Source organism: Polypterus senegalus, chromosome 3 (genome assembly GCF_016835505.1).
Source record: "Polypterus senegalus isolate Bchr_013 chromosome 3, ASM1683550v1, whole genome shotgun sequence".
Lineage (NCBI taxonomy): Eukaryota > Metazoa > Chordata > Cladistia > Polypteriformes > Polypteridae > Polypterus > Polypterus senegalus.
Genome location: NC_053156.1, coordinates 263,333,043 through 263,356,018, shown reverse-complemented (window position 1 = coordinate 263,356,018; position 22,976 = coordinate 263,333,043). Strand labels below are relative to the sequence as shown.

At 36.7% G+C, this 22,976-nt stretch overlaps 1 protein-coding gene across 4 annotated transcripts in view; it reads right to left on the bottom strand.

Annotated features, from left to right (window-relative positions):
• LOC120526114 (protein EFR3 homolog B) overlaps positions 1 to 22,656 on the bottom strand; it is a 165,947-nt gene extending 143,291 nt beyond the window's left edge. For 2 of the 4 annotated variants that reach the window (XM_039749043.1, XM_039749039.1), the window contains exons 1-2: positions 22,385 to 22,656; positions 21,711 to 21,859 (exon numbers count right to left, since the gene is read on the bottom strand). Coding sequence is in view for 3 of the 4 variants with exons in the window: in XM_039749039.1 (XP_039604973.1) it covers positions 21,711 to 21,717 (7 nt within the window). In the remaining variant the exon portion in view is untranslated. The other 2 variants (XM_039749041.1, XM_039749040.1) reach the window with 2 other exon arrangements.
• Positions 22,657 to 22,976: the final 320 nt, after the last annotated feature.

The window sequence follows — 22,976 nt, the reverse complement described above, 5'->3', positions numbered from 1 at the left end:
AGCTCCAAACATTTCACTTACTGATTCAAACAAGGTTTCCATATTGAAAACGTGTAGCAAGTGATAAGCATAGGAATTAAGACATCAGCAGTGATTAATATGCCCTCCATGTCTCACATGCAGAAAATGCATTATACAAATGCATACCTCATCACATCATGAAAATTACAGTGAATCATTAAATCTAAAACAAATATGCACAATCTTTGCAAGCTCTTATATGTCTGGTCAAATGACAATGAAAAATGTGCCAATCAGAAAAAAAAAAATGAAGAAGAAACTGAATTAATGCCACTACATTACAGAGATAAACCCAAATGCTAAAGCCAAAATTTACATATGATAATACTTCAGTGAAGAGCACCGTACAATAATAAAGTGATTTTTATTAATATGACAATATTTGTACTGTGTAAGCTATGATTAGATTTACATTAAACTATTGTCATAGAAATGACACTATTGTAATGAACCTTCTACTCAAAAGCAATGTCAAATATACAAATATAACCGTCATTTGTCATTTTCTAACCCATTTAATCAAGACCTTGGAGGGATGCTGAAGCCTATACCCGCTAGAATTGGGCACAAGGCAGGAACAAACCCATCCATCGCAGAGTGAAAACACACACACACACAATATGGCCTTATCAATTCACCTAACTTGCATGTCTATTCAAACTAGTATGGAGCTGAGGTGTCACCTGTTGCACGGCTGCGCTCGGGTCCTAATTTGGGATCCTGAGGTGGTTTGTTGTGTGTTGGGTACAGTAACGTGCATGCTCCCAATCTCTAACGCTCTCTTTATCTATTATGAGTGAGTATTAAAGAATCAATTGTGGTCTATAATCCCTGATGCGATCTACTAACCGTCTACAGTTAAAGTTATTAGTGCTCAAAAAAAGCAAAAACAGTAAACTGTTTATGTCTAGTGTCAACAGCATTGAATGCAATGTGATCTTGTAAATTATTTTGTAAATAGATCTGTGACACTGCTTAAATTGAAAGGTATATAAAAATAATGGATTCACTGATTGATTAATTACATCTGATTAGCAAAAATAAATGCTGCTTCTTTTTACTGCATTTTAAAGTATATCCCAAATGTTTAGGGAAAAGACTAAATGAATTCCCAAATATATTGAAAGTCAGTAAAATAAAAAATTACACATTTAGAAGTTTCATTCATTCACCCGTATTCTTAACTCACTTGATCGTGTTATATGGTCACAAGGAGCAGCATATTAAATAACACACATAAGCAGAAACTTGTCTGGATAAGAAGCCAGTCCTCCACTCGGCACAAACGCTTATAATACCAATAATCAGTCACACTGGGCCAATTTAGAGTCACCAATTCCCCTAACATGTATGTATTCGAGATCAGATAGAAATCTGGTATACCTGGAAAAAAATCACATGAGCACAGGGAGTGCGTGCAAACTACACACAGTAGCTAGACCGGATATCAACCTCAAGCCTCTGGAGCTGTGAGACAGCAGGTATAATAGCATATAAAACAGACACCAAATTACCCACATGATTCAGCACAGAATTTCCATTGGGACACTGAAAGGAAAGAGGTGTTCTTGTGCCACAGTTGCCTTCCTCTGGGATCTTTTGCATCCTGATGCAACTGATGCCCTTTCTATTTATGGTAGCCAAACACCAAACACACATTGGATTATCCACATTAGAATTTGTATACAGTCTAAAATATTTGTCTCTGTAAAGTAGTAAGTAATTTTAGAACTGAAGAAACATACGGTAGCAGTCTTTAGGTGAGCATGCCAAAACCAGCTTTACTCTCATTAAGATTTCTCTGTTTCATTTAGTGAAGCTCCCACTGCAGATACATCTGTTAGTGAGCTTTCAACAAAATAATAATTTTAAACTTGTTTGTTTTACTGTTGAATACTATGTAGTCCTTGAGAATACAAAACAGATAATGTGTGTAGTGCTATTCAAATAAGAAAGTGTTGATATTGAGACAGAGAGAAAAACTATCTTCATGATAAGGCTGCAGAATGCCTTAGCAGGTATTCAATATAAATGTATTGAACGTTACAATGATAAAAAGCCAAAAATGTTATAGCAGCAGAAACTGCAAAGTTGAGTATTTTAAACAACAACTGCATAGTGTTTGTAAAGCTAGCCATCCTTTTATTTGTCTTGAAGTAATTTTAATAAAATACACTTCATAACACGACGTTAGAGTTAATTGAAAATATTGTTAAAGGTTCTTTCAATACTGAAAAATTACAAAGAAGGTTAGAGATGTAAGACTTTGTTTAACAATGAGTTAATCTACTGATATATCAGTTAACTGCAGAAAAAAATATTTTTTACTTCACAATTTCGTTTTTCTGTTTCATCATTTCTGCATTTTGTTTAAAATCGTTGAATCTGAACATGAATTACAAGATTGGTGTATTGGAGTATTGGTGCACTAAAAAATAACTATAATGCCCTTGATTGATTTGTCTTCAAATTATTGTGTGTGTCTTTAGTAGCAGTTTAAAATGCAGTCACATACTGTGACTACAGCTATATTTTCATTTATTATAAAGATACTGCATATTCATAAAATGCACATCAATAACAGGGAGAACTACATTTACTTTAGTGAATCAAATGAATCAGTTCACTAATAGTAAATGATTATTTCAGCTGATTCACCTAGTGGTTTTAAATAATTTGCAGAAATAATTGTGAATTACATGAAGCAATGTTACTGACCACCAACAGCTCAGTTACTTGTACAGACTGATTGTTTCTTGTTCTATGCTATATATCAGGGGTGTTCAACTCTGGTCCTTGTGGGCTGCAGTGGCTGCAGGTTTTCATTCTAACCATCTTCTTAATTAGTGAGCCATTTTTGCTGCTGGTTAACATGGTGTGATTAGTTTTAATTAACGTAACTCAGACCGCTTAATTGTTTCTTTTTCCTTAATTAGCAGCTAAACAATAATGAAACACAAAACAAGCCGCCACATGACCAGCTAACCTGAAAATGTTGGCCTGCTCAGGTCACCAAAACATCTTGACACTGGTCTTAGAAAAAGCAGAAAATCAACAGTCTGCTATGGCAGAATGAGGGCAGCAACAAGTCATGATATTCAATAAAGGTTTTAATTAACAGTAGGAATTTGCTTCTTATTAAGAAACTGGTTGGATTGAGATTGACTGGAGTTTGAAGCCCCAATTTAGCTGGTCATCTCTTGGCTCCTTTCACATCTCATTTCTGTTTGACTGCCATTTAATGAAGAAACAAATCAATTCAGAGGACTGAATCCTTAAAAACAGAGCTATTAAAATGAAGGGAAAAGGAGTAATTCATTCTGGCATTTCAAGGTCTTTTGGGCACGTTGTTGTAATGAAAGAATCTGCTAAATGTTCTTCGTAGTAACAAGATTTCTATAGACTTGCATCATATGGGGAAACTGTCGGGACCATAAAAATACTTCGTTACTAATGAAAATTTCGTTGTAAAGATATTTGTTGTAACAGAATTTTACCTGTATTTCATGGAAAATATTAGCTCATTTTGAATTTGATGGGAGCAACACATCTTAAAGAAGTTGAGATGGGGCAACAAGAAGCTGGAAAAGTGGTAGTAAAAGCAAACAGCTGGAGGAACATTTTGCAACTAACATGACTGGGTATAAAAAGAACATCTTAGAGAAGCAGAGTCTTGCAGAAGTAAAGATGGGCAGAGGTTCATCAATGTGCAACACAATGCATCTATAAATTATGGAACAATTTCAAAATAATGTTCCTCAACGTAAAAATGCGAAGACTTTGAAAATCTCATCATCTACAGCACATGATATCATCAAAAGATTCTGAGAATCTGGAGAAGAGACAAGGACAAAAAACAAAATTGGATGCCCGTGATCTTTGGGCACTCAAGCAGCACTGCATTAAAAACACGTATGATTCTGTCATGGAAATCACTGCATGGGTTCAGGAACACTTCCAGAAATCATTGCCTGTGAACACAGTTTGCTATGCCATCCACAAATGCAAGCTCTATCATGCAAAGGAGAAGCCATATGTGAACATGGTCCAGAAAAGCTGCTGTCTTCACTGGGCCAAAGTTAATTTAAAATTGACTGAGGCAAAGTGGAAAACTGTTATGTGGTCAGATGAATCGAAATTTGTAATTCCTATTGGAAAACATTGACGCTGCATCCTATGGACTAAAAAGGGCAGGGACCATCCAGCTTGTTATCAGTGCACAGTTCAAAAGCCTGCCATCTCTAATGGTATGGGGGTGCATTAGTGCCTATTTAATTGGCAGCTTGCACATCTTGAAAGGCACCATCACTGCTGAAAGGTATATACAGGTTTCAGAGTAATATATGCTTCCATCCAGATTACATCTTTTCTAGGGAAGGCCTTGCACAGTTTCCTTTCAGTGACTTCTTTGATGTGTTATAGCAGCAATGTTGTTCATGTGACTTATAGAATTGGTCACTGCATAAACGATTTAGTGAAAGTTTACATGTATTCATCAGTAACTTCAAGGCCTCTACACACACACTTGTCATTGGGGCAACTAGGACAATGCTGTGATAATACTGGTAATGGTGTTTAAGGTTACATCTGACAAGGTGATTTGGTTAGTTGGAGGACCAAAAAAAATATGGTGAGACAGAGAAATTGCAAGATATCAATTTTTCAGGAATAAAACTGAAAGAGGCATGCTAAGACCTTGATGTAATCCTAGGCCAATCAAAATTTTCAAAAACTTCCTGTTTAAGTAGGGAGTCAGCATATAAAGTAAATGATGACAATCAACAGTAGAATGGGTCTTGTGTGATGGCAGAGATCAAAGAAAAACTTGAGACATCATGTTAGCTGAGGTTGAAGAACAGACATGCTTAGTGAGATTCTTTTTGACAAAAGGCGTAACACAGTTTAGATGAAGAGAATAAATAAACTTAAAAAAATATACTTCACTATGTTTAAAAGAATGCAACTGATTGTTCAAGTGCAGGGCAGTGAGCTGTGTGACTGTTTGTGATGGCAACATGACATCTCATAGAAAAGAGATGTGCTGATGCTAATAGAATCTAGACATGTATGGAGCATTTAATCTGTGGATACTACTGTTTCAGAACTTCAACTTGCACTTAAAATACTTCAAAATGTCAATATAAAAACAAAGAACACACATATCCTCTTTAATAGTAATCTTCTGGTGAAGTGCGCATGCGCGGGGCCGCAACGCACATCGCACCGTGCCCCGACCATGCGCACAGCACCTTGGTCGCACACACACTCGAAGCTGGGCACACAGTGAATGGCCTATCCAAGGCAGCGCATAATAAGCAAATAAAGCACACACACTCGAAGCTGGGCACACAGCGAATGGCCTTGCCGCAGCAGCGCATTATAAGCAAATAAAAGACATCATTGCTGGGGAGAGTGCTGATTAGGTGGTCGGCGGCCGCGCACATAAAATCCGTTGCTGGGGAGACGCCACATATACAATAATCAGCTATACGCCAGCACAGATTAAAATACTTGCTGGGGAGACGACACAGTCACAATTATCAACTGCACGCCACACATTACATCATTTGCTGGGAACACTCTGCTGATTGACCACTGTTGTGACAGAAAATTAAAGTCATATTACGGACATCAAAACCAGTATTACTGTCAGAGAAAATTACAGCCATTTTACGGAAATACAAACCAGTATTACTGCGAGAGAAATTTAAAGACACACAATACATTGATGCATATTACAGCCACATACAAGCCAGTATTACTGTAAGAGAAAATATTACGGACATATCTACTAACAACGTGCCACCCAAAAAAAAGGACACATCAAGTAGGACAAAAGACACAGACAATCAAATCCTAAGTAACATCTCCTGGAAGAACGGTCAGCTCAACAAGTAAACATCAACAAAAGAAAGGCTGAAAGACAAAAAAAAAATACGAACAAATAGATCGATTGAAGAAAAAGAAAATGAGCGTCAGAAAAACGCTAAAAGAGAGAGACTCAGAAGAGCAAACCTTACAAAAACTTGCCAGAACCAGTATTCAGCCACGGTCAGTTATATGTTGCATTATCAAGAGTTAGAAGTTTTCCAGATGTTGTTGTCAAGGTTGTAGATGGTCCTGAACAAGGCAAACTCTTGCCAAACTCAGACAGAATGTTTACAAGAAATGTTGTCTACAATTAAATTTTATAGAAAAATTTCATGAGGTAAAAAAATAGAACATTTTTCCTAAATATCTTCTTCAGATATTGTGTCTTACAGGTTGTTACAAAGGTTTACACTAAGGCAATATTAATTATACTTACTGTATTGTCATACGTTTCTATTTTATTTTTATTATTATTTTACTTTAGGCTTCTTGCAAAAATATTTTTGACAAAAAAAAAATTAAGACAAGAAACAGAATGAGGTCAAGGTCTCTTGCCATTTAATATAGACTATTCCTACTAATGTTTATGCAATACTGTTGTAGCGCCCGTTATTGTAACGGGCTTAATGTCTAGTCTAGTCATAATTAAATCATTTTCAAAATAACAGCAAAATCTGCAACCCAAAGTAAGGTCAAAAGATAAAAGTGATATAAATAAATCTTACAAAACAAATATGTTTTACTCTTTCTTGTGACTAGCTAGAATGCATACTGCTCAACAAAACACAGTCTGAAACTTCGATCAAAAGAAATGAACATATTCATTTTACAAATCAGTAAAGATTTAAATGGAAACTTACTGCATATCAATCTATGTAATGTTAGTGGTAATGTGTACATATTGCAAGCAAAAACAACCTGTCATATAAGTAAATGCAGAGAATATACCTTGATTAAGAATGAATTGGTTTATAGGGTCAGTAATGTCACATGTACAGAGTACAGTGAAACTACTACTTGCATGTGCTAGTCATCATTCAACACGACGCCACTCTCCAGCACCATGATTAATACGTTTAACTACCTGAACTCAAAACTTCTGTCTTCCCAGCCTGAAAAATCTCAAAACACATTTGTCATAACCTAGAAGAAACAAATTATATACCCAATAACAAATTATACACAATTTAGAGTGCACTGCAGTAATTCAAAGTAACATATATTTGTTTTACAAGATTTATCTATGGCAGTTTATCTTTTTAACTTACTTTGGGTTGCAAATATAGTATTATTCAAATATTTTTCATTATTTTAATTGAACATGCTAAAGATATTTATATCCACCTAGTACTGGCCATAATGTTATGTCTTTAAATGCCTGCAATTTGAAAATTTCTATTGGATTGGAAATTTGGATGTTATGGCATATACTGTATTCTCCTTTAGTAAAGAAGCATTTACCAAGTAGTAAAACAGAAATAGGCCATTGTTTCAGCAAAGTACATTAACTGAAATGAATTAGTTCCCCACAAGTGAGAAGGACTAGGGTTAAGAACTACCTTTAAAAAAATATTAAATAATGTAAAAAAATCTAGTCTATATATTCAGTGTTAATATTAAAGCAACAAACCTAGCCAATAGGAACAAAAGTTAATCCTAAATATAACCTGACAACCATTTAATTTGTGTAACTGTATCTTTGTCCTCTACAAACACCCTCAAGGGAGATCCTCAAAGCTATTTCATTGATTTTTACTAGATATAATAATGTAGTCTCACACTTGTGGCCAGTATGTGACACACAGAATACATTTATCTACTGTGAGATGTGGAGTGAACCATACATACACAGACACACAAACACACACACACACACACACACACACACACACACACGCATGCACGCATGCACAACACACACACACACATATACAATACATAATTCCAGTGTTTTTTGTTCTGTAAATTTCTTTAACACAATTCCATATCTCTAAACTGAACTCTAGACTGAAAATTCTTGTGTAGTGTCAATATTCAGATGCCCAAAATGTGAAGCATTAGGTTCAAAATGGCACTACAGATCATTAGATTGTTTTAGAATTGTTTCCACTCTTATGTATCATTTTAGCGTAACATAACATTCTCAAAAATGCCTAAGCGAATTCAGGGTTTTGGGGTCTCAAACAACATTATTTACAGTATATAACACATTTTCATGCATGAAGAAGGTAGCTCAAAGCACTTTACAATAATAATGGCTAAACATAGTTAGAAAAGAACAGATAGTAGGCATATGTGAAGTTAATGATTTTTACTTGAAGAAGGCAGGTAAGTGGAGAAAACCAACATGTGATTAATTTCTTTATACTTTTAGGTCCTGCATTTAATGTGCTGTTTCTTAATGCTTTTGTAGTGTTCAGTCACATTTTTGTTTTTCTGCTGTTTTAAACCCTAATTATCTAACTAGTAAATCATAAACATCTGAATAGCAAAGTGTGTGTTAGGCTGATGGGTGTAGTCAGGATTTGCTTATAGTTTCTAATCTACCATTCAGGATTCTTTATCCTGGTGTCCTAATTCAATACCCTACAATAAATTATCATCCTGTCCAAAGTCATTTCCCACCTTGGGCCCAGTGGCACTAGGATAGGCTCTCTAACCACTGCAACTCAGAAGTGCATTAAGCTTCTTTGAGGATGTATGTATGTACAATAAGACAACTTTATAAATCAAGTGCTTGTCACTACATTTCCCTAGTTCTTTTTTCCTTCAAACACATTACTAATAAGTGTTTTTTTTATTATTATGCTGTTTCCTTGGTTAGGAAACCTGAGTGAGACCACAGATTTCCTTCAGCACTTGCTTGTGAATTCATCTGTCCAAATGTCAAATGTGATAACTCCCTCCTCATTGATCACACTTTCTTTTTTCTGACAGTCTCAAATTTGCCTAAAAGATTTCACAGTTGGAAAGCAAATCAGACCACAGACTTGTGTACATGTGGTTTTCATAAAGTTTTAATTAGAAGTTTCACTTTTGTTTTTATATGTAAACATTTATGTCCTGCTGTCTTGCTGTCTTGCAGTTGTTTATTCTGTATTATTAGTTGGAAATGCACAACATGTTTATATTGTGGTCACAAAAAGAGAATTTGACCCTAAGAAAGTTATTTCAGCTGCTTCTACCCAATTAAATAAAATGAAAATGTAAAAAGAAATGTAAACATCTGTGCTAAATTTGCATGGTTTTGCTGTAGAAAGATACTAAATAATATAAAGGTTGTTTGTTTGTTTAGTGACGCGGTATTGTCCCCATGTGGGGGTGTTTTTCATTCTTGCACCCGCTGCTGTCTCAAGTGTCATCTTTCTCATCCAAGTTAATAATGAGTAGGTTGTGACTATTGATTAAAATTAGAACAATGACATACTGTTATAAAACTGAAATGATAACTGAACATTCTCAAACCACCCATTCATCCATTTTCTTAACCTGCATAGCTTATAGCAATTCAGGGTCACATGGCTTGAGGCTGTCCCAGTAGCAATGGGCACAAATGAAAAATCAGCTGTAGATGGGGTGCCATTCCATCTTAACAACATACTGTTCACCTACACACTCACAAGGTGCCAATTAGGAATCACTAATTAACAAAAACACATTTGGGGAACATAACAGAAAAAAACTGACAAAATGAAGGAAAACTCACATTGACAAAAGAAATATTCACTAAATACATTCACTAAATGTATGAGATAAACCAATCTGCGTGTACATGTTTGTATATGCATTACTGTGCCCATTGATGAACTGATGTCCTATTCTGGATCATTTCCCTGCATTGTAACCAGCATTGCTATCATGGAAAAGCTGGTTTGGAAAACAGATGGAATAAATCATGGCAATTAACACATGTAAAAAATAAGCAATATTAAAATTAGGTATATTTAAGTAAATGACAAATATGCCTTTATTCTCATTATTGAGTAGATTACTAGCTTCTGCAAGCCTTTTTCAAATAGATAAGTGTAATTCAGTACAAGCCGCGCAGGGTATTAATTGTATTTGATAATAAACTAATCCATTCCATTGCTCCACTGTCTGATTCCTTGCTCACTCTTGCGAAGTATTAATGACTATACCATGTAGTAGTTTTATTGTGCGTTCAATACTTATTGATTTTCTGTAGCTTTTACAATATGGTTCATTGACAGTGAATTCTGCATTAATCAGCGGAATCACAGACTTTCTGACTTATTACTCTAGCTGATCTCCATTTCTCCAAGGATGGATGAACCTTTGGCCTGTGCAGTGATTTCTTTTTACTGTGACCACAGAAAAGCTAAGCATCAGTACAGCAGAGCAGAAATTGGCATTATTATGCTGTAAGTGCCTAGAAATGATATATGACAATTGAGATTTAAATTTTGTAATAAACTGATGAACCGCAAAACAATTATTTATTCATCTGTTTATTTTCTGAACACACTGTATTAATTTCAGGTTGTAGATGGTGCTGTACAGATCCTCACAATTGAATATTTATGCATACATATTAATTCTTTGTTCTTTTTAAATAATTGTATGATTTTGATTTGATTTTATCTGATATACTTTGCTAATCCTCGAGGGGAAATTGTCTTTTCACATGTACTTTATACTCTGCATTATAGACAAATAACATAAGAATTCAATCTGTTTATTTTAAATAACACACTCAATGTAAAGATAAGTGCTACACTGCTTAGGATTAGTAGCACAAAGAGGACAGAGATTGGTGCAGGTTTGTAGTTAATTGTCCAACTATACTACCAGTCAAAAATTTTAGAACACCTCAGTTTTTCTAGTTTTTTTTTCAAATTTAATCAGTCAAAATGCAATGAATGGCCTAAAATGGTGAAAAAGTGAGCAGTAAACTGCCAGAGATTTGAATTTAAAATTTAGGTTAGCAAAAGCAGAGAAAATAAGGAAGAATATTAAAAATGGGCCTTCTTCAGGGAACAACTAATAGGTTACAACCTACAGATGTTCTGCAGCAATTAAAGTAAATTAAGCCTCGCAAGTTGAAGTAAACAGTCTGCACAGGTGTCCCAGCTTCTGTTGATTACTTAAAACCCTGTTTGTCTTAAAGCAGAGTTGGAACAGACTGTGTTTCTACACCCTCTGAAGTTCTACTTGGACAATATTACACTGTAGAAAATTATAAATTCCAGTGATAAGGGCAAGAAAATGGCAGTTAACAAATGAAATGAGACAGAGCATTGTTACCCCTAGAAGTGTAGGCCATTAATTAAGAGAAACTGCTAAAACATAAATCAAAATGTCAGTGAGTATGGTGACCTACACAATCCAAAGGCAATTCAACACTGGATGAAACTCTTTAATAGGCAGAGATGTGGCACACCCAAAGTCACAGCCCAATTAGAAGACAAGTTCTGAGGGCCACCAGCATGTGTGACAGTTGCCTCACAGTACAGCAGCTTCAAGCACAGCTTAACAGTGGCTGAAAAAAGCAAGTCTTGGTTTCTACTGTAAAGAGAATCAGGGTTGACAGGGCAAGTAGCATTAAGAAAGCCATTCCTTAAAGAACAAAATACAGCGTTGAAATTCAGGCTCTGGACTACTGCAGACTGGAAAAAGTCTTATGGACCAATGAATTAAAATTTGAATCTTCGATACATCATGCAGGGTGTTGGTGCACCTTTGAGTTTGTGAAAGGATGGTTCCTCAGTGTGTGACACCAATTGTCAAACATGGAATACGAAGTGTGATGGTCTGGGATTCTTTTGCTGGAGACAGAGTTGATGACTTTCACAAATTGACTGGCATTCTGAATCAAAGGGGTTCCCACAGTTTGGCTGTTATATGAGAAAAGAGTGGTTACTTTGATAAATCAAACCTTTGAATAAAAGTTTGTACACTTAATGATTCCTTGACTTATTTTTTATTTGAAATTGTTTATTTGTTCCTTGCCTTGATTTCATGAAACATTAAGACATTAAACTGTTAATTTCCATAAAAAATGAAAAAAAAAATCTACAAAAGTAAGACATTGTGACGATTTTCCTGCAAATTTCATTTTGTTCTGTACTGAAAGAGATAGACATATTTTGTTTTTTGCATAATTCATTATTTGACTATATTAAATGTACTTGTGTTCAGAAGCATTTGCAAAAAGTCTGACTGCTTTATAAGTCTTTATAGATCTCAGTGCCATAGTAATTACTAGAAAAGATAGCGTGTAAATACTAATTTTCCTGTAATCTGCCCTATAGTCCATACACAAAACTTTTGATGGTGCTTACTATATTGGGTACTATACTGTATAATAATTTATTGTTATATCTCTTGATTGCTTGTAGAGAATTGTGTGATAGTGGTCACTATAAAAGGCACCATATAACATAAATATCGACACTAATACGCCCCTTTATTATTGTGCTAGTGCCCACTAGGAAAGCAAATATATAAAATAAAAACAGATAATAATACAGTATTGCTCTTATTTTCCTTTTCTTGTGTCATTTGATATTGCCTGCTCTCAAACTAATTACTTCATAAAATTTAAAGATTTTATATATCTTGAATGTTTAATGCAGCACTTTGTGATATTGAAAACTCATAATGACTACCTATTATTCTAATCTGAATTTTTGCACAGGTTCTTTCCATATCTCTACCCTTTGAAAAGGTACTATATTAAAAAACATCTAATATTAATCTCTTTTTAGTAAAATACTTTTTAATAAGTTTTGTACCTTGTGAGTGTAGTATACACTCCTCAGTACAGATATTAGCAATACAAAGAAGTGTAGAGGTGAAATCTTACATCACAGGATACATTTGAAATCTTGGTTCAAAATGTATCTTATATTACAATAATAATATACTCATAATTCCTAGAAGTAGTTATGATCATTGCAGGAATGCTCGGATTTAACAGATGACTAATAATTTAAAACGCTGAACAGCCTGACATTAAAAAATTGCAGTAAAACACTCTGCTTGAAACAGGTACATTAACTAATATCTCTTTATTCTTAATGGGAGAAATTATTTCAGTTTTTTCAGTCATTTTCATTCACATCTCTTCTCTTTCCTAACTAGGTGAACTGTTTAATTTAAAGACAATATTTTACTCTAGAGGTCATGTGACATTACACAACTTTCACATCGATATTCAGTCATAGACTTCATATACATAATCTTATGGCCATGTTATATTATACAACTTTTCCTGCAATTTTCAATTGTAGGCCTCATTTGCATAATCTTAGTGTGCAGGGGGCCATTGCAGTGTGCTCCTGTGATTATCGATTGTGTAATGTGACATACATAGCGACTCAGTCCAATTACTCTACAAACAGGTTTGATTTTTGTCTTATGTCATATTGGCTGGCTTTGTGTGCATAACAGGTGACAACTAATGAGCACCTATGTGGAAGTACAATGCACATAATAGAGTAACAAGCAATAAGAACCATGGGTGTTATGGACCTCACAAATAGAAGAGAAAAGAGAAGCTTGTCTGTTTGATGTCATGAACTCTACGTACCATGACAGAAATCAGCCAGTCAGTCAGTCATTATCCAACCTGCTATATCCTAACACAGGGTCACGGGGGACTGCTGGAGCTAATCCCAGCCAGCACAGGGCGCAAGGCAGGAACAACTCCCGGGCAGGACGCCAGCTCACCGCAGGACACACACACCAAGCACACACTAGGGACAATTTAGGAACCATGACAGAAATGAACAAGGAAATAAATGGGCAGAGATTGCCACCAAACTCATTGTTAGTTCAGTTTGGCAGCAGGTTACTGGTAGTCAGTAAAAGGGGTGAGCTTGCAGTGCTTTAGAAATCTGAAACTGTAATAGAAAGTCATCACACAGTCACCTAATTTGATCTCTCCAGCCATTTTTGGTTGTGTAAACTTAAATACGCAGGCAATGAGATCACAAACTGTCATTGTCAAATGTGACATCCCCTTCGACAAGAAGTAATGTGACATCAGTTTTAGTTTTTCTCCATGTCGTTATTTACACCTTAAAATTAAAATCTCTGGAAGACTAAACATTAATGGCACTGCAATGCAATGCAGTATTAATCACGGTTACGAAGTTAAATTTTTGCTGTCCTCTTCTATGTTGGTAATGTAATTTCAATTTATTTACATCTCTGGGAAAAATATGAATATAGGTCTTTAAATGTATTAAAGCCTTTTTATAACAATATGTGCACATATTCAAGTAAATGTTGCATGTCATTTTAGAAACATTAATGAAGTGTCGTTGGTGTGCAGTGTTGAATACACTTAACTGGCAATTGAATTATAAGGTAAAAAAATATATGAATACATATAACACCTTTCAGTCCCACATCAATAACATCTCCCGGTCTTCATATTTCCACTTGCGTAACATTAATCATATTTGCCCCTCCCTCACTCCCCAAACCACTGCTATCCTCGTTCATAGACTTGTCACTTCTCGTCTGGATTATTATTCTTTGGTCTTTCTCACTAATCTCTTTATAAGCTTCAACTGGTCCAGAATTCAGCTGCCAGCATCATTACTAGAACCCCCTCTAATCACCATATCACTCCCGTTTTGCAGCAGCTTCATTGGCTTCCAGTTCAGTTCCGAATTCAATTCAAAATTCCCCTACTAACTTTTAAGGCTATCCACAACCTTGCCCATCCATATCTGTCTGACCTCCTCCATGTTGCCATTCCCTCCCTATCTTAGATCTTCCTCCATCCACTTGACTGTCCCCTACGTCTGTCTTACCACTATAGGGAGCAGAGCATTCAGTTGTTCTGCTTACTAGCTCTGGAGCTAACTACCACCTGAGCTTAGAAATATTGAATCATTTTCACTTTTCAACTCTAAACTTAAAACTCATTTGTTTAAGACTGCTTTTTCTCTTTGATTACAATTGCTCTGTCTGATTTTAATTTTTGTATTTTACTTTTGTTTATAATGTGTTTTGTCAATTGTTAGTTGTCCTTGAATGTTTAGAAAGGTGCCTACAAATAAATAAAATGTATTATTATTGTTATTAAAGGAATGCATTTCATTGTACAAAAAAAGTAGGAAGCACAAAAGCAGACAATGGCAATTAAACAAACTACTAAAACACTCATTTGTCTTTAATTTGATTGTGATTAATAAAGTTTGTGACTACCAAACATAACTTGCAAAACACTGATAGGTAATGAAGATTTATTTGTACTTAAGAAATGTACTAAGCATGATTACAATTTTATAAAATAAGAACCTACATTGAACAACATCACACTATCGTCAATAAAATTCAAATTAATCACATAAACATAAATGTCTGAAAGAAAATGCTTCAGCATATTTTATGAGCAATATTTTTTCTTCACAACAATTCTACATTTTAGGCCTATTACAAAAGGAATCATTGCATACTGCTCTTTTTATTTTGTGTGGGTGGTGAACAGAGCATTAAGGTTAAATGCACTACTGGTTAAAAACCTCTCAACATACATTCATTTTATAAAAAAAAATAAATAAATGGGTTTCATTGCAGAGTCATGGGTAGAAAGTGCCTATACCAGGAACACTATGTGCAAAGAAGAGCCTAGCGAGCCAAGTCCTGGATGAAATAACAACCCTTCACCGGGCACACAAACCAATACAGCCACACTCAGCCATACAAGGACAATTTAGGAAACCAGGACGGCTGTGATGCACATTTTGGGATGAGAAAAGAAACCTCTGTGCCATTGTATTGTCCCAACTTATGAACAGACAAGGACAAATGTGTTACATTATTCAGTAGTCCACTGATACAATTAAATATATAGTATGCAGATGAACCAATCAAAATAAACTAATAAAAAGATTTGAATACACTGAACATATTTTATATATATCATATACGCACTATACATAAATAGATACCTGTATATACACATTGAAGTTCAACTCTCCTTCTCAAAAAATTAGCTTGTCAAAAGGTGTGACATTATTTGTGTGGAGATAATACTATTTAAGGCAGGCCGGATGGCACCAAAAGACTGGATTGTATGTGCTATTTAGAGGAAGAAAGTGGAGGACCAAACATTGCATTTGCACTGAATGTGGCGTGTTAGTGAAGGGAAGATGAGAGGATAAAAATACATCAGGAACAGAAGCCTAGATGGAGATGTGTGCACGGAAGTGTTTTATGAATGAGTTACCACCCAAAAACAGATAACAGCAGCTTAGCTTTTAGAAAGAGACCACTGATGCATGACAGGATATAATCAGCCAGCTAACACCTGAGGACTGCAACAATCTGCTGTAAAACACACAAGTCATTGAATCTTACCAAGAATGGGGTATGAAAATCAACTTCCACTCTTCTTAGCAAAAAGCAGTATGTTGCAAATGTAATGATTTAAGGAGAACAACCACTAGACACTTTATTATTAAAAAATCATTGCCTAGGCTGGTTCATGCTGATGAAGAGAACAAGATTTAGTGAATATCCCGATGATTCCATGTGTCCATCCTTTTGGGTGTTAGCAATGTAGGCTAGAGGGGGTGGAAGTGGAAATGGTGTGTTGTGTGGGTTCCACACAATTTCGGTTCTTTGATATGAGTAGAGTAATCCTTGGATGTTACAGGTCATTTGCATATCATTTCCCATCAGCTCCATCTCTTCATGGCAGAAAACCATTCACCTGTCAATAGGCGCTGGATAATACCACAAGGCTATCAAAATCCTTGAATAATTCCAGATGCACTAAGCTAACAAGTGCAATGGCCTCTCCGTCACTATACAGTGATCCCTCGCTATATTGCGCTTCGACTTTCGCGGCTTCACTCCATCGCGGATTTTAAATGTAAGCATATCTAAATATATATCATGGATTTTTCGCTGGTTCGCGGATTTCTGCGGACAATGGGTCTTTCAATTTATGGTACATAAATAAAAATAACCATACAAACATATGGTTTCTACTTCAAGGATTTTCACCTATCGTGGGGGGTTCTGAAACGCAACCCCTGCAATCGAGGAGGGATTACTGTATTTAGATACAGTCAATTATCAGTTAAATGGAATGGAACAAGCTGTCAAATATGCTGAGTTCGCTAGTGACCTTGTTTGCAGAATTTTTCCCTGTAAATTCGCTATGTAGCTGGCTTAGACAAACATTTTTTCCCAGAGCTCCATAATGCTTTTCGAGGCCTGCCATGTTGCATGGGAATGTACACTACCCGATCAGCACTACCTGCCCGCAGACCTTTCATACAACATGAATGAATAATTTACACAGTACACCTAGTCAGTACTCCAGCTAGATTTGAAACCCACATACATTACAAAAAAAAATAAAAATAAATTCACAATATTTTCATTTGAGTGGTGCATTAGCTGACCATAATGAGAATATTATTAAAATACTTTATTACTCTGAATTGATTCATTTTGTGCTGTATCGTCACTGCTGGATTAATTAAACATGTTATGCTCCTCGCTCACAGGTCAGGTCACATTGCTGGCCACAATAATCAGCCCAGCATAGTTGACAGACACTTCCCTAGCCCTCCAAGACACTTAGAAGACCACTGAAACATTATGACCCACTCAGAATGAGTTCAGTTTATCCTTCCCCATTGACTTCAATGCATTTCTCTAAATTACCTGATATTCCCGAACATTTCCACATTTTTGCCAAATTAAGGATAAATGAATTCAGCAGGTTTCACTTATCACTACTCATAAAGGTGTACTTTTGGGTTTCTGTTTCTGAATCTAACTTATTTACTTCCGCAATGTAATACTGTTTGAGTGTTAGGGATTACAGTTTTATAGGATCACTATTGTCACATGTTCAGTATATAGTGAAATTTTTATTTGCATGTGCTAATCTACTTTCTGGCACCTTGAATAGTGAGTATCACTACCTTACATTAAAACCCCTGGCTTCTTTACCTGAGATAAACAAATTCACTTTGAAACTTTGGTGCCATCTGTTTATTTTAAATTTAATCTGCACTTATTAAAATATTTTGTTTGGATCCATCTGTAATGATTTGGCTGATGTCAGATTTTCTGCTTTTCCACCTAATTCAGCACCATCTGCAACTTTAACAAACTTGTTTTAACATTTTTATTTCATTTATATATTCCCCAGCACCAATCCCTATGGTACATAACTTTTAAAATCAGCTAATTCAAAAATCAGCCCTTATTGCCTGTCTACATGCTGTGTCTTGATCTCCTACTTTAAGTTTGATCACAAGCTTCTTATATGGTATCTTATCAAAATCTTTTTAAAATCATTTAAAATATATTTCAGCAACACATATGATATATATTTGAATTGCTTCCCAATGTAATTCTTTGTGAAACAGAAGAGAGGCGCTTACTATACAAAACCCAAAAAAGGAACACTGTGGCATTGCCAGTACAGTGGTACAATACACAAGGGAATTATCAGAACATAAGAAAAACCTTTGCTAAGAATAGGCCATTTAGCCTAACAAAGCTCACCAAACCAATCCCCCTAATTCCACCAAAACTACACCAGGTTTTGAATGTCCCTAAAGTCCGACTTTCCACCACTCTACCTAGTAACTTACTCCATGTGTTTGTAGTTTTCTGTGTGAAGAAAAACTCTATAACATTTGTGTGAAATGTACACTTAACACGTGTCCAACAATTTTAAAGTAACAGTCTCGATCCACTGTACTAACTCTTTTAATAATTTTCAACACTTTAAACATGTCACCTTAAACCGAAACGGTTCAGCTTCTTAAGTCTTTCCTCATAACTCATATCCTAAAGTCCTGGAATCAGATTTATAAAACTTGCATACACACAAAAAGAAGTCTCAAATGTGTGTACACATCTTTCCACACAAAAGACAGGATTTATAAAAGAAAATTTAACAGAAGAACCTGCATATATTTATGGCATCTCTGCCCCATGTGTATACTTCAGAGAAACTGAGAAATGAGAACAACTTTAAAAAAGTAGGGAAATGCAGGCAAACCAGCTAAATGACAACTCATGTGCAAAACAATTCATATCACCAAGTCATTATCATAACGTGCATTGACATGACAAAAATATTAAACCTAATAAGTGATAAATATTTTAGTTCCCTTTTAAAAGAGCCAGCGCTGCATATTTTCACTGAAGAATTATTTTGTTTTTTCACCAATTTATACTGACTGCCTGTTGTCACGTCACAGGAATATCTCAGCTAAGCTTCAGCTCCATCATACCCACTGTGCTGGAAGAAATTAACCTGAAAAGGCACTCCATTCAGTTTCCTTGTGGTGTTACATGGTGGTACATACGTAAAGCATAACATGTTTTTGCAGACATAAATACTGCCAACATAAAAAGGCAATTTGCAGCAGTGTCCAGTTTTCCTAACGTAATCGGAGCACATGACCACACTCATAATGCAATAAGGGCACCTAGCAAGAATGAAGCTGCTTTTGTTAACTGCACGCAGGTACATACCATTAACGCACAAATCACCTGCAATGTCAAGATGAGACTGACAAACGTCATGACTTGGTAGCCAGCATCAACCCATGATTCGTTTATTTTGAGGCAAAGTAGCATTGACTGTACATGATGGCTGGCTTGTTGGTAAGGTAGCTGGCTGATCGCTCAGTTTTTCATATGGCCTATACTATTAAGTGTATCAGCAATCATCTCATTACATGAACCAGGTGATAGTGCCTACCCACTCAGATGCTGGCACCTTACACCTTTGCGTGACCCCCAGAACGCATAGGAGACATGCTATTGTGCCGCACAAGATCTTGCACGCTCAGTTATGGGTAGGACTCCACAAATGCAGGCTTGGGCATCTTGAAGCGTCACATGGGAGGCTGTTCTACCAGCCAATGATGGTCTGCAGCATCCTTACTGCATATGTATGAGGTTCCCTGTATGGTTGTTTCTATTTGGCAAGCAGATGGGAACTGAGGTGTGTTCCTGTACGCATATTATGATTGTGCTTTATAAAGATTACATTTCCTAAAGATGTGTGTACGCAAAGTTTTATAAATCTGATTTTTTTGGCATACTGTACTCTCCTGTTTTTTTTTTCATACACATACTTCACACTCAATTCCATGCAAAGTTTTACAAACGAGACCCTTGGAATGAGCCTAGTCACTTTTCTCCATACTTTTTCTAGTGATTTGATATCTTTTTTGTAGCTCGGAGATCAAAACTGCATGCAGTACACCAGGTGAGGTCTCGCCAGTGTATTATTAACCTTAACCATAACCACATTTGACTTGTATTCCTTGCAAAATGGCTTGTATAATCTAACATTCTTTTAGCCTCTTTAATGGGTTTTAAACACTTGTGGCAGACGGCCAGGACCCATGCGCAGCCAGGACACCCCTTCTACACTGGATCCGGGGGAGCAGCCATGGGATGCACAGTACATCCCCTGGGACACTTGGTGGCAGCTCCCCTGGGTTGCATCGGGGCCAGTAACATGCAACACCGGAGCTCACCCTGGTTGGGCTCAGTGGCCAACGCCAGGGGGAGCTGCAAGGCTTCCTGAGCCCATTTGGGTGGCAATACAGCCACACCCGGAAGTGCAGTCTAATTTAGGTTAATTACCACCTAAAGCACTTCCGGGTAGGCTATAAAGGGAGCATGATTTGGGGTGTGATTTAATTTGGGTTATTTTTGGGACTGTGTTAGGGCCAGTGGGAAGATGTGCCCCATGGCTGAAGAAAAAATAAATCTTTTTGTGTTTATTTTACCCGTGCCTCTGGTGTAAGTCTGTATCGGGTCGGCACAAATAAAGCACCTATATTACACACTACTGGAAGTTGATAGTGACATGACAGCTTTGCCCTCAAGGTCCTTCTCACTGGGGTACTTTTTATGTTTCGGACTTCCCACTGTATATTCAAATCTAACATTTTACTTCCTATGTGTAATATTCTACATTTACTTACAATAAGTTTAATCTGCCTAAGCCTGTATGTTATCCAATTCCCTCTGTAATGGGTTCTAGATTATTTACATTTATGTGGCACCTTTATCCAAGGAGACTTACAATATTTATTATACAATTGCTTACATTTCTTTTAGTTTTCCAGTTGGTGCTCAGGCAGGTCAAGTGACTTGCTCAGGGTCACACAGTGTCAATAGTGGGATTTGAAGTTCAAAGTCTTAAATACTACACCGCACTGCCAATCCACATAGCTTGGCATCATTTGTAAACTAAACCAGCTTGTTGTTTATATTTTTATCCCTGTCATTTATGTGCTGTATATTAAAAAATAGCTGTGATCCTTGAAGGACACTACTTTTAACATCGCCTAATTCTGATAAGGTTTATTGCACCATAACCCTTTGTTTTCTGTGTTTGCATCCATCTACACACTACATTCTGAACTCCCACTTCTTGAAGTTTAATGCCCAGCCCTCATGTGGGAATTTATTAAATGCGTCCTGAAAATCACGATAAATAATATTATATGCACCACTCTGATAGTATCCTTCTGTTGCTTCCTCATAAAATTCCGGCATATTGGTAAAACACGTTTATTGTGCTTTATATCCAATTTACAGCATCTTAAATGTGCCATGTAGCATTCAAAAAGCCACCCTAGCCAGCCAACAGCAGAGTTGTAGAAGTCAGCAATCAGCAGCACTTTAACAGCTTTCGTCTGGGACCGCGCGAACTAAAGCCCAAGCACATGGGGAAAAAACACCTTTCCGTTAACCAAGCACTTAAATTATTTAATTTATTAATCCAAAAACCTTTTATGAAACAGATGTGGGCATGTGCCGCGGTGGTTCAGTCCTACCTGTCATGCTCAGCTATTCCCCCAGGGGGCGGCTTTGTGGTGACTCCGTACTGTAACTGACGAACGGGTCTGGTGTCGGAGCCTCTCTTCGTGGTTTACCTCCAACAGGAAAAGCGCAGGGCTTTCTTGGGCCTTGTCTCCCGTTAATTCTGCAAACAAAGAGTTAAAATAAATGGGGCGTTAAAACTTACTACCCGTGGTATGAATGGGTTAACAGTGAGTTGACCGGTTGGTCCCGTTATCTTTTGCCTTTAAAGACAGCCCCACCGTGTTACGCATGCTAAGTAAAAACGAGGCGTGATAAAGGCATACCGTGGGACTTGTAGGGTGACACAGAAACCGCTAACCAACAGTACAAACGTAAGCGCAGCAAAACCATGTCAAACTAACAGTCGGCTCCGGTTTCCCTTTCACGACTATTGATCAATTAACTTTCCGCCGAAAAACGGTTTTCTAGTAATAACATTTAATGTAATAACCCCAGACAGGCGCTGATCGTGTCTTTAAGACACAATGAACGGTTCACCGAGGGAAAGGTAAGAGCTGCTCATCTGTTGGGTGAGTCGGGATATCTGTCCAAAATGGAATTCGTTCCAAATAAAAGAGTAGCGAAATAGCAAAATCCCTGCCACAGCTGCGCTGTTGTGTCATTTCTGCTACGAAAGGAAACTGACCTCAGCCGTGGCACATGTGCGGATCGCAGGCAGACGGTCGGGCGGGCTGTTGTAAACGCCCTCGGAGGCGCTCTCTGTTGTCAGTGGTGCCCGATCCTTTCACTGGCACAAGTGTATGGCAGATCTGCTGCCCGTGCCTAGCTCCGGCTTTGCCCTGCCTCGTCTTCCGTTCCCGTCCCTCTCCCAGGCAGATCCACCCTGTATTGGCAGGCATTACAGGACACGGTGCCTCGTCGTACATTCGACCCCACCCTCATTCCCCTGTCGCCGGCGATCCCCCTGCAGTTTCATTTATTTGGAGCCATGTGCCTGTGTCTTTATTTATCCTTGTATCCACTGAGCCTACACATGTGCCGATAATTTATAAAAAAAACAAAACAAAAAAAAAAAAAAAACATTTTAATATTTATATTAACGTTTCTTGTTTTGTCATAACTGTTCCTTTTAAAAGTATATCTATAAATGAAAAGCATGAAATAAATTTAATAATAACAAATGATATACTTGCAAATTAGAAAAAAATAGCCATGTGAATGTATCCTTGGTTTTCACTTTAACACACACTCACATTCACTTGTGCCACTGCTTATTA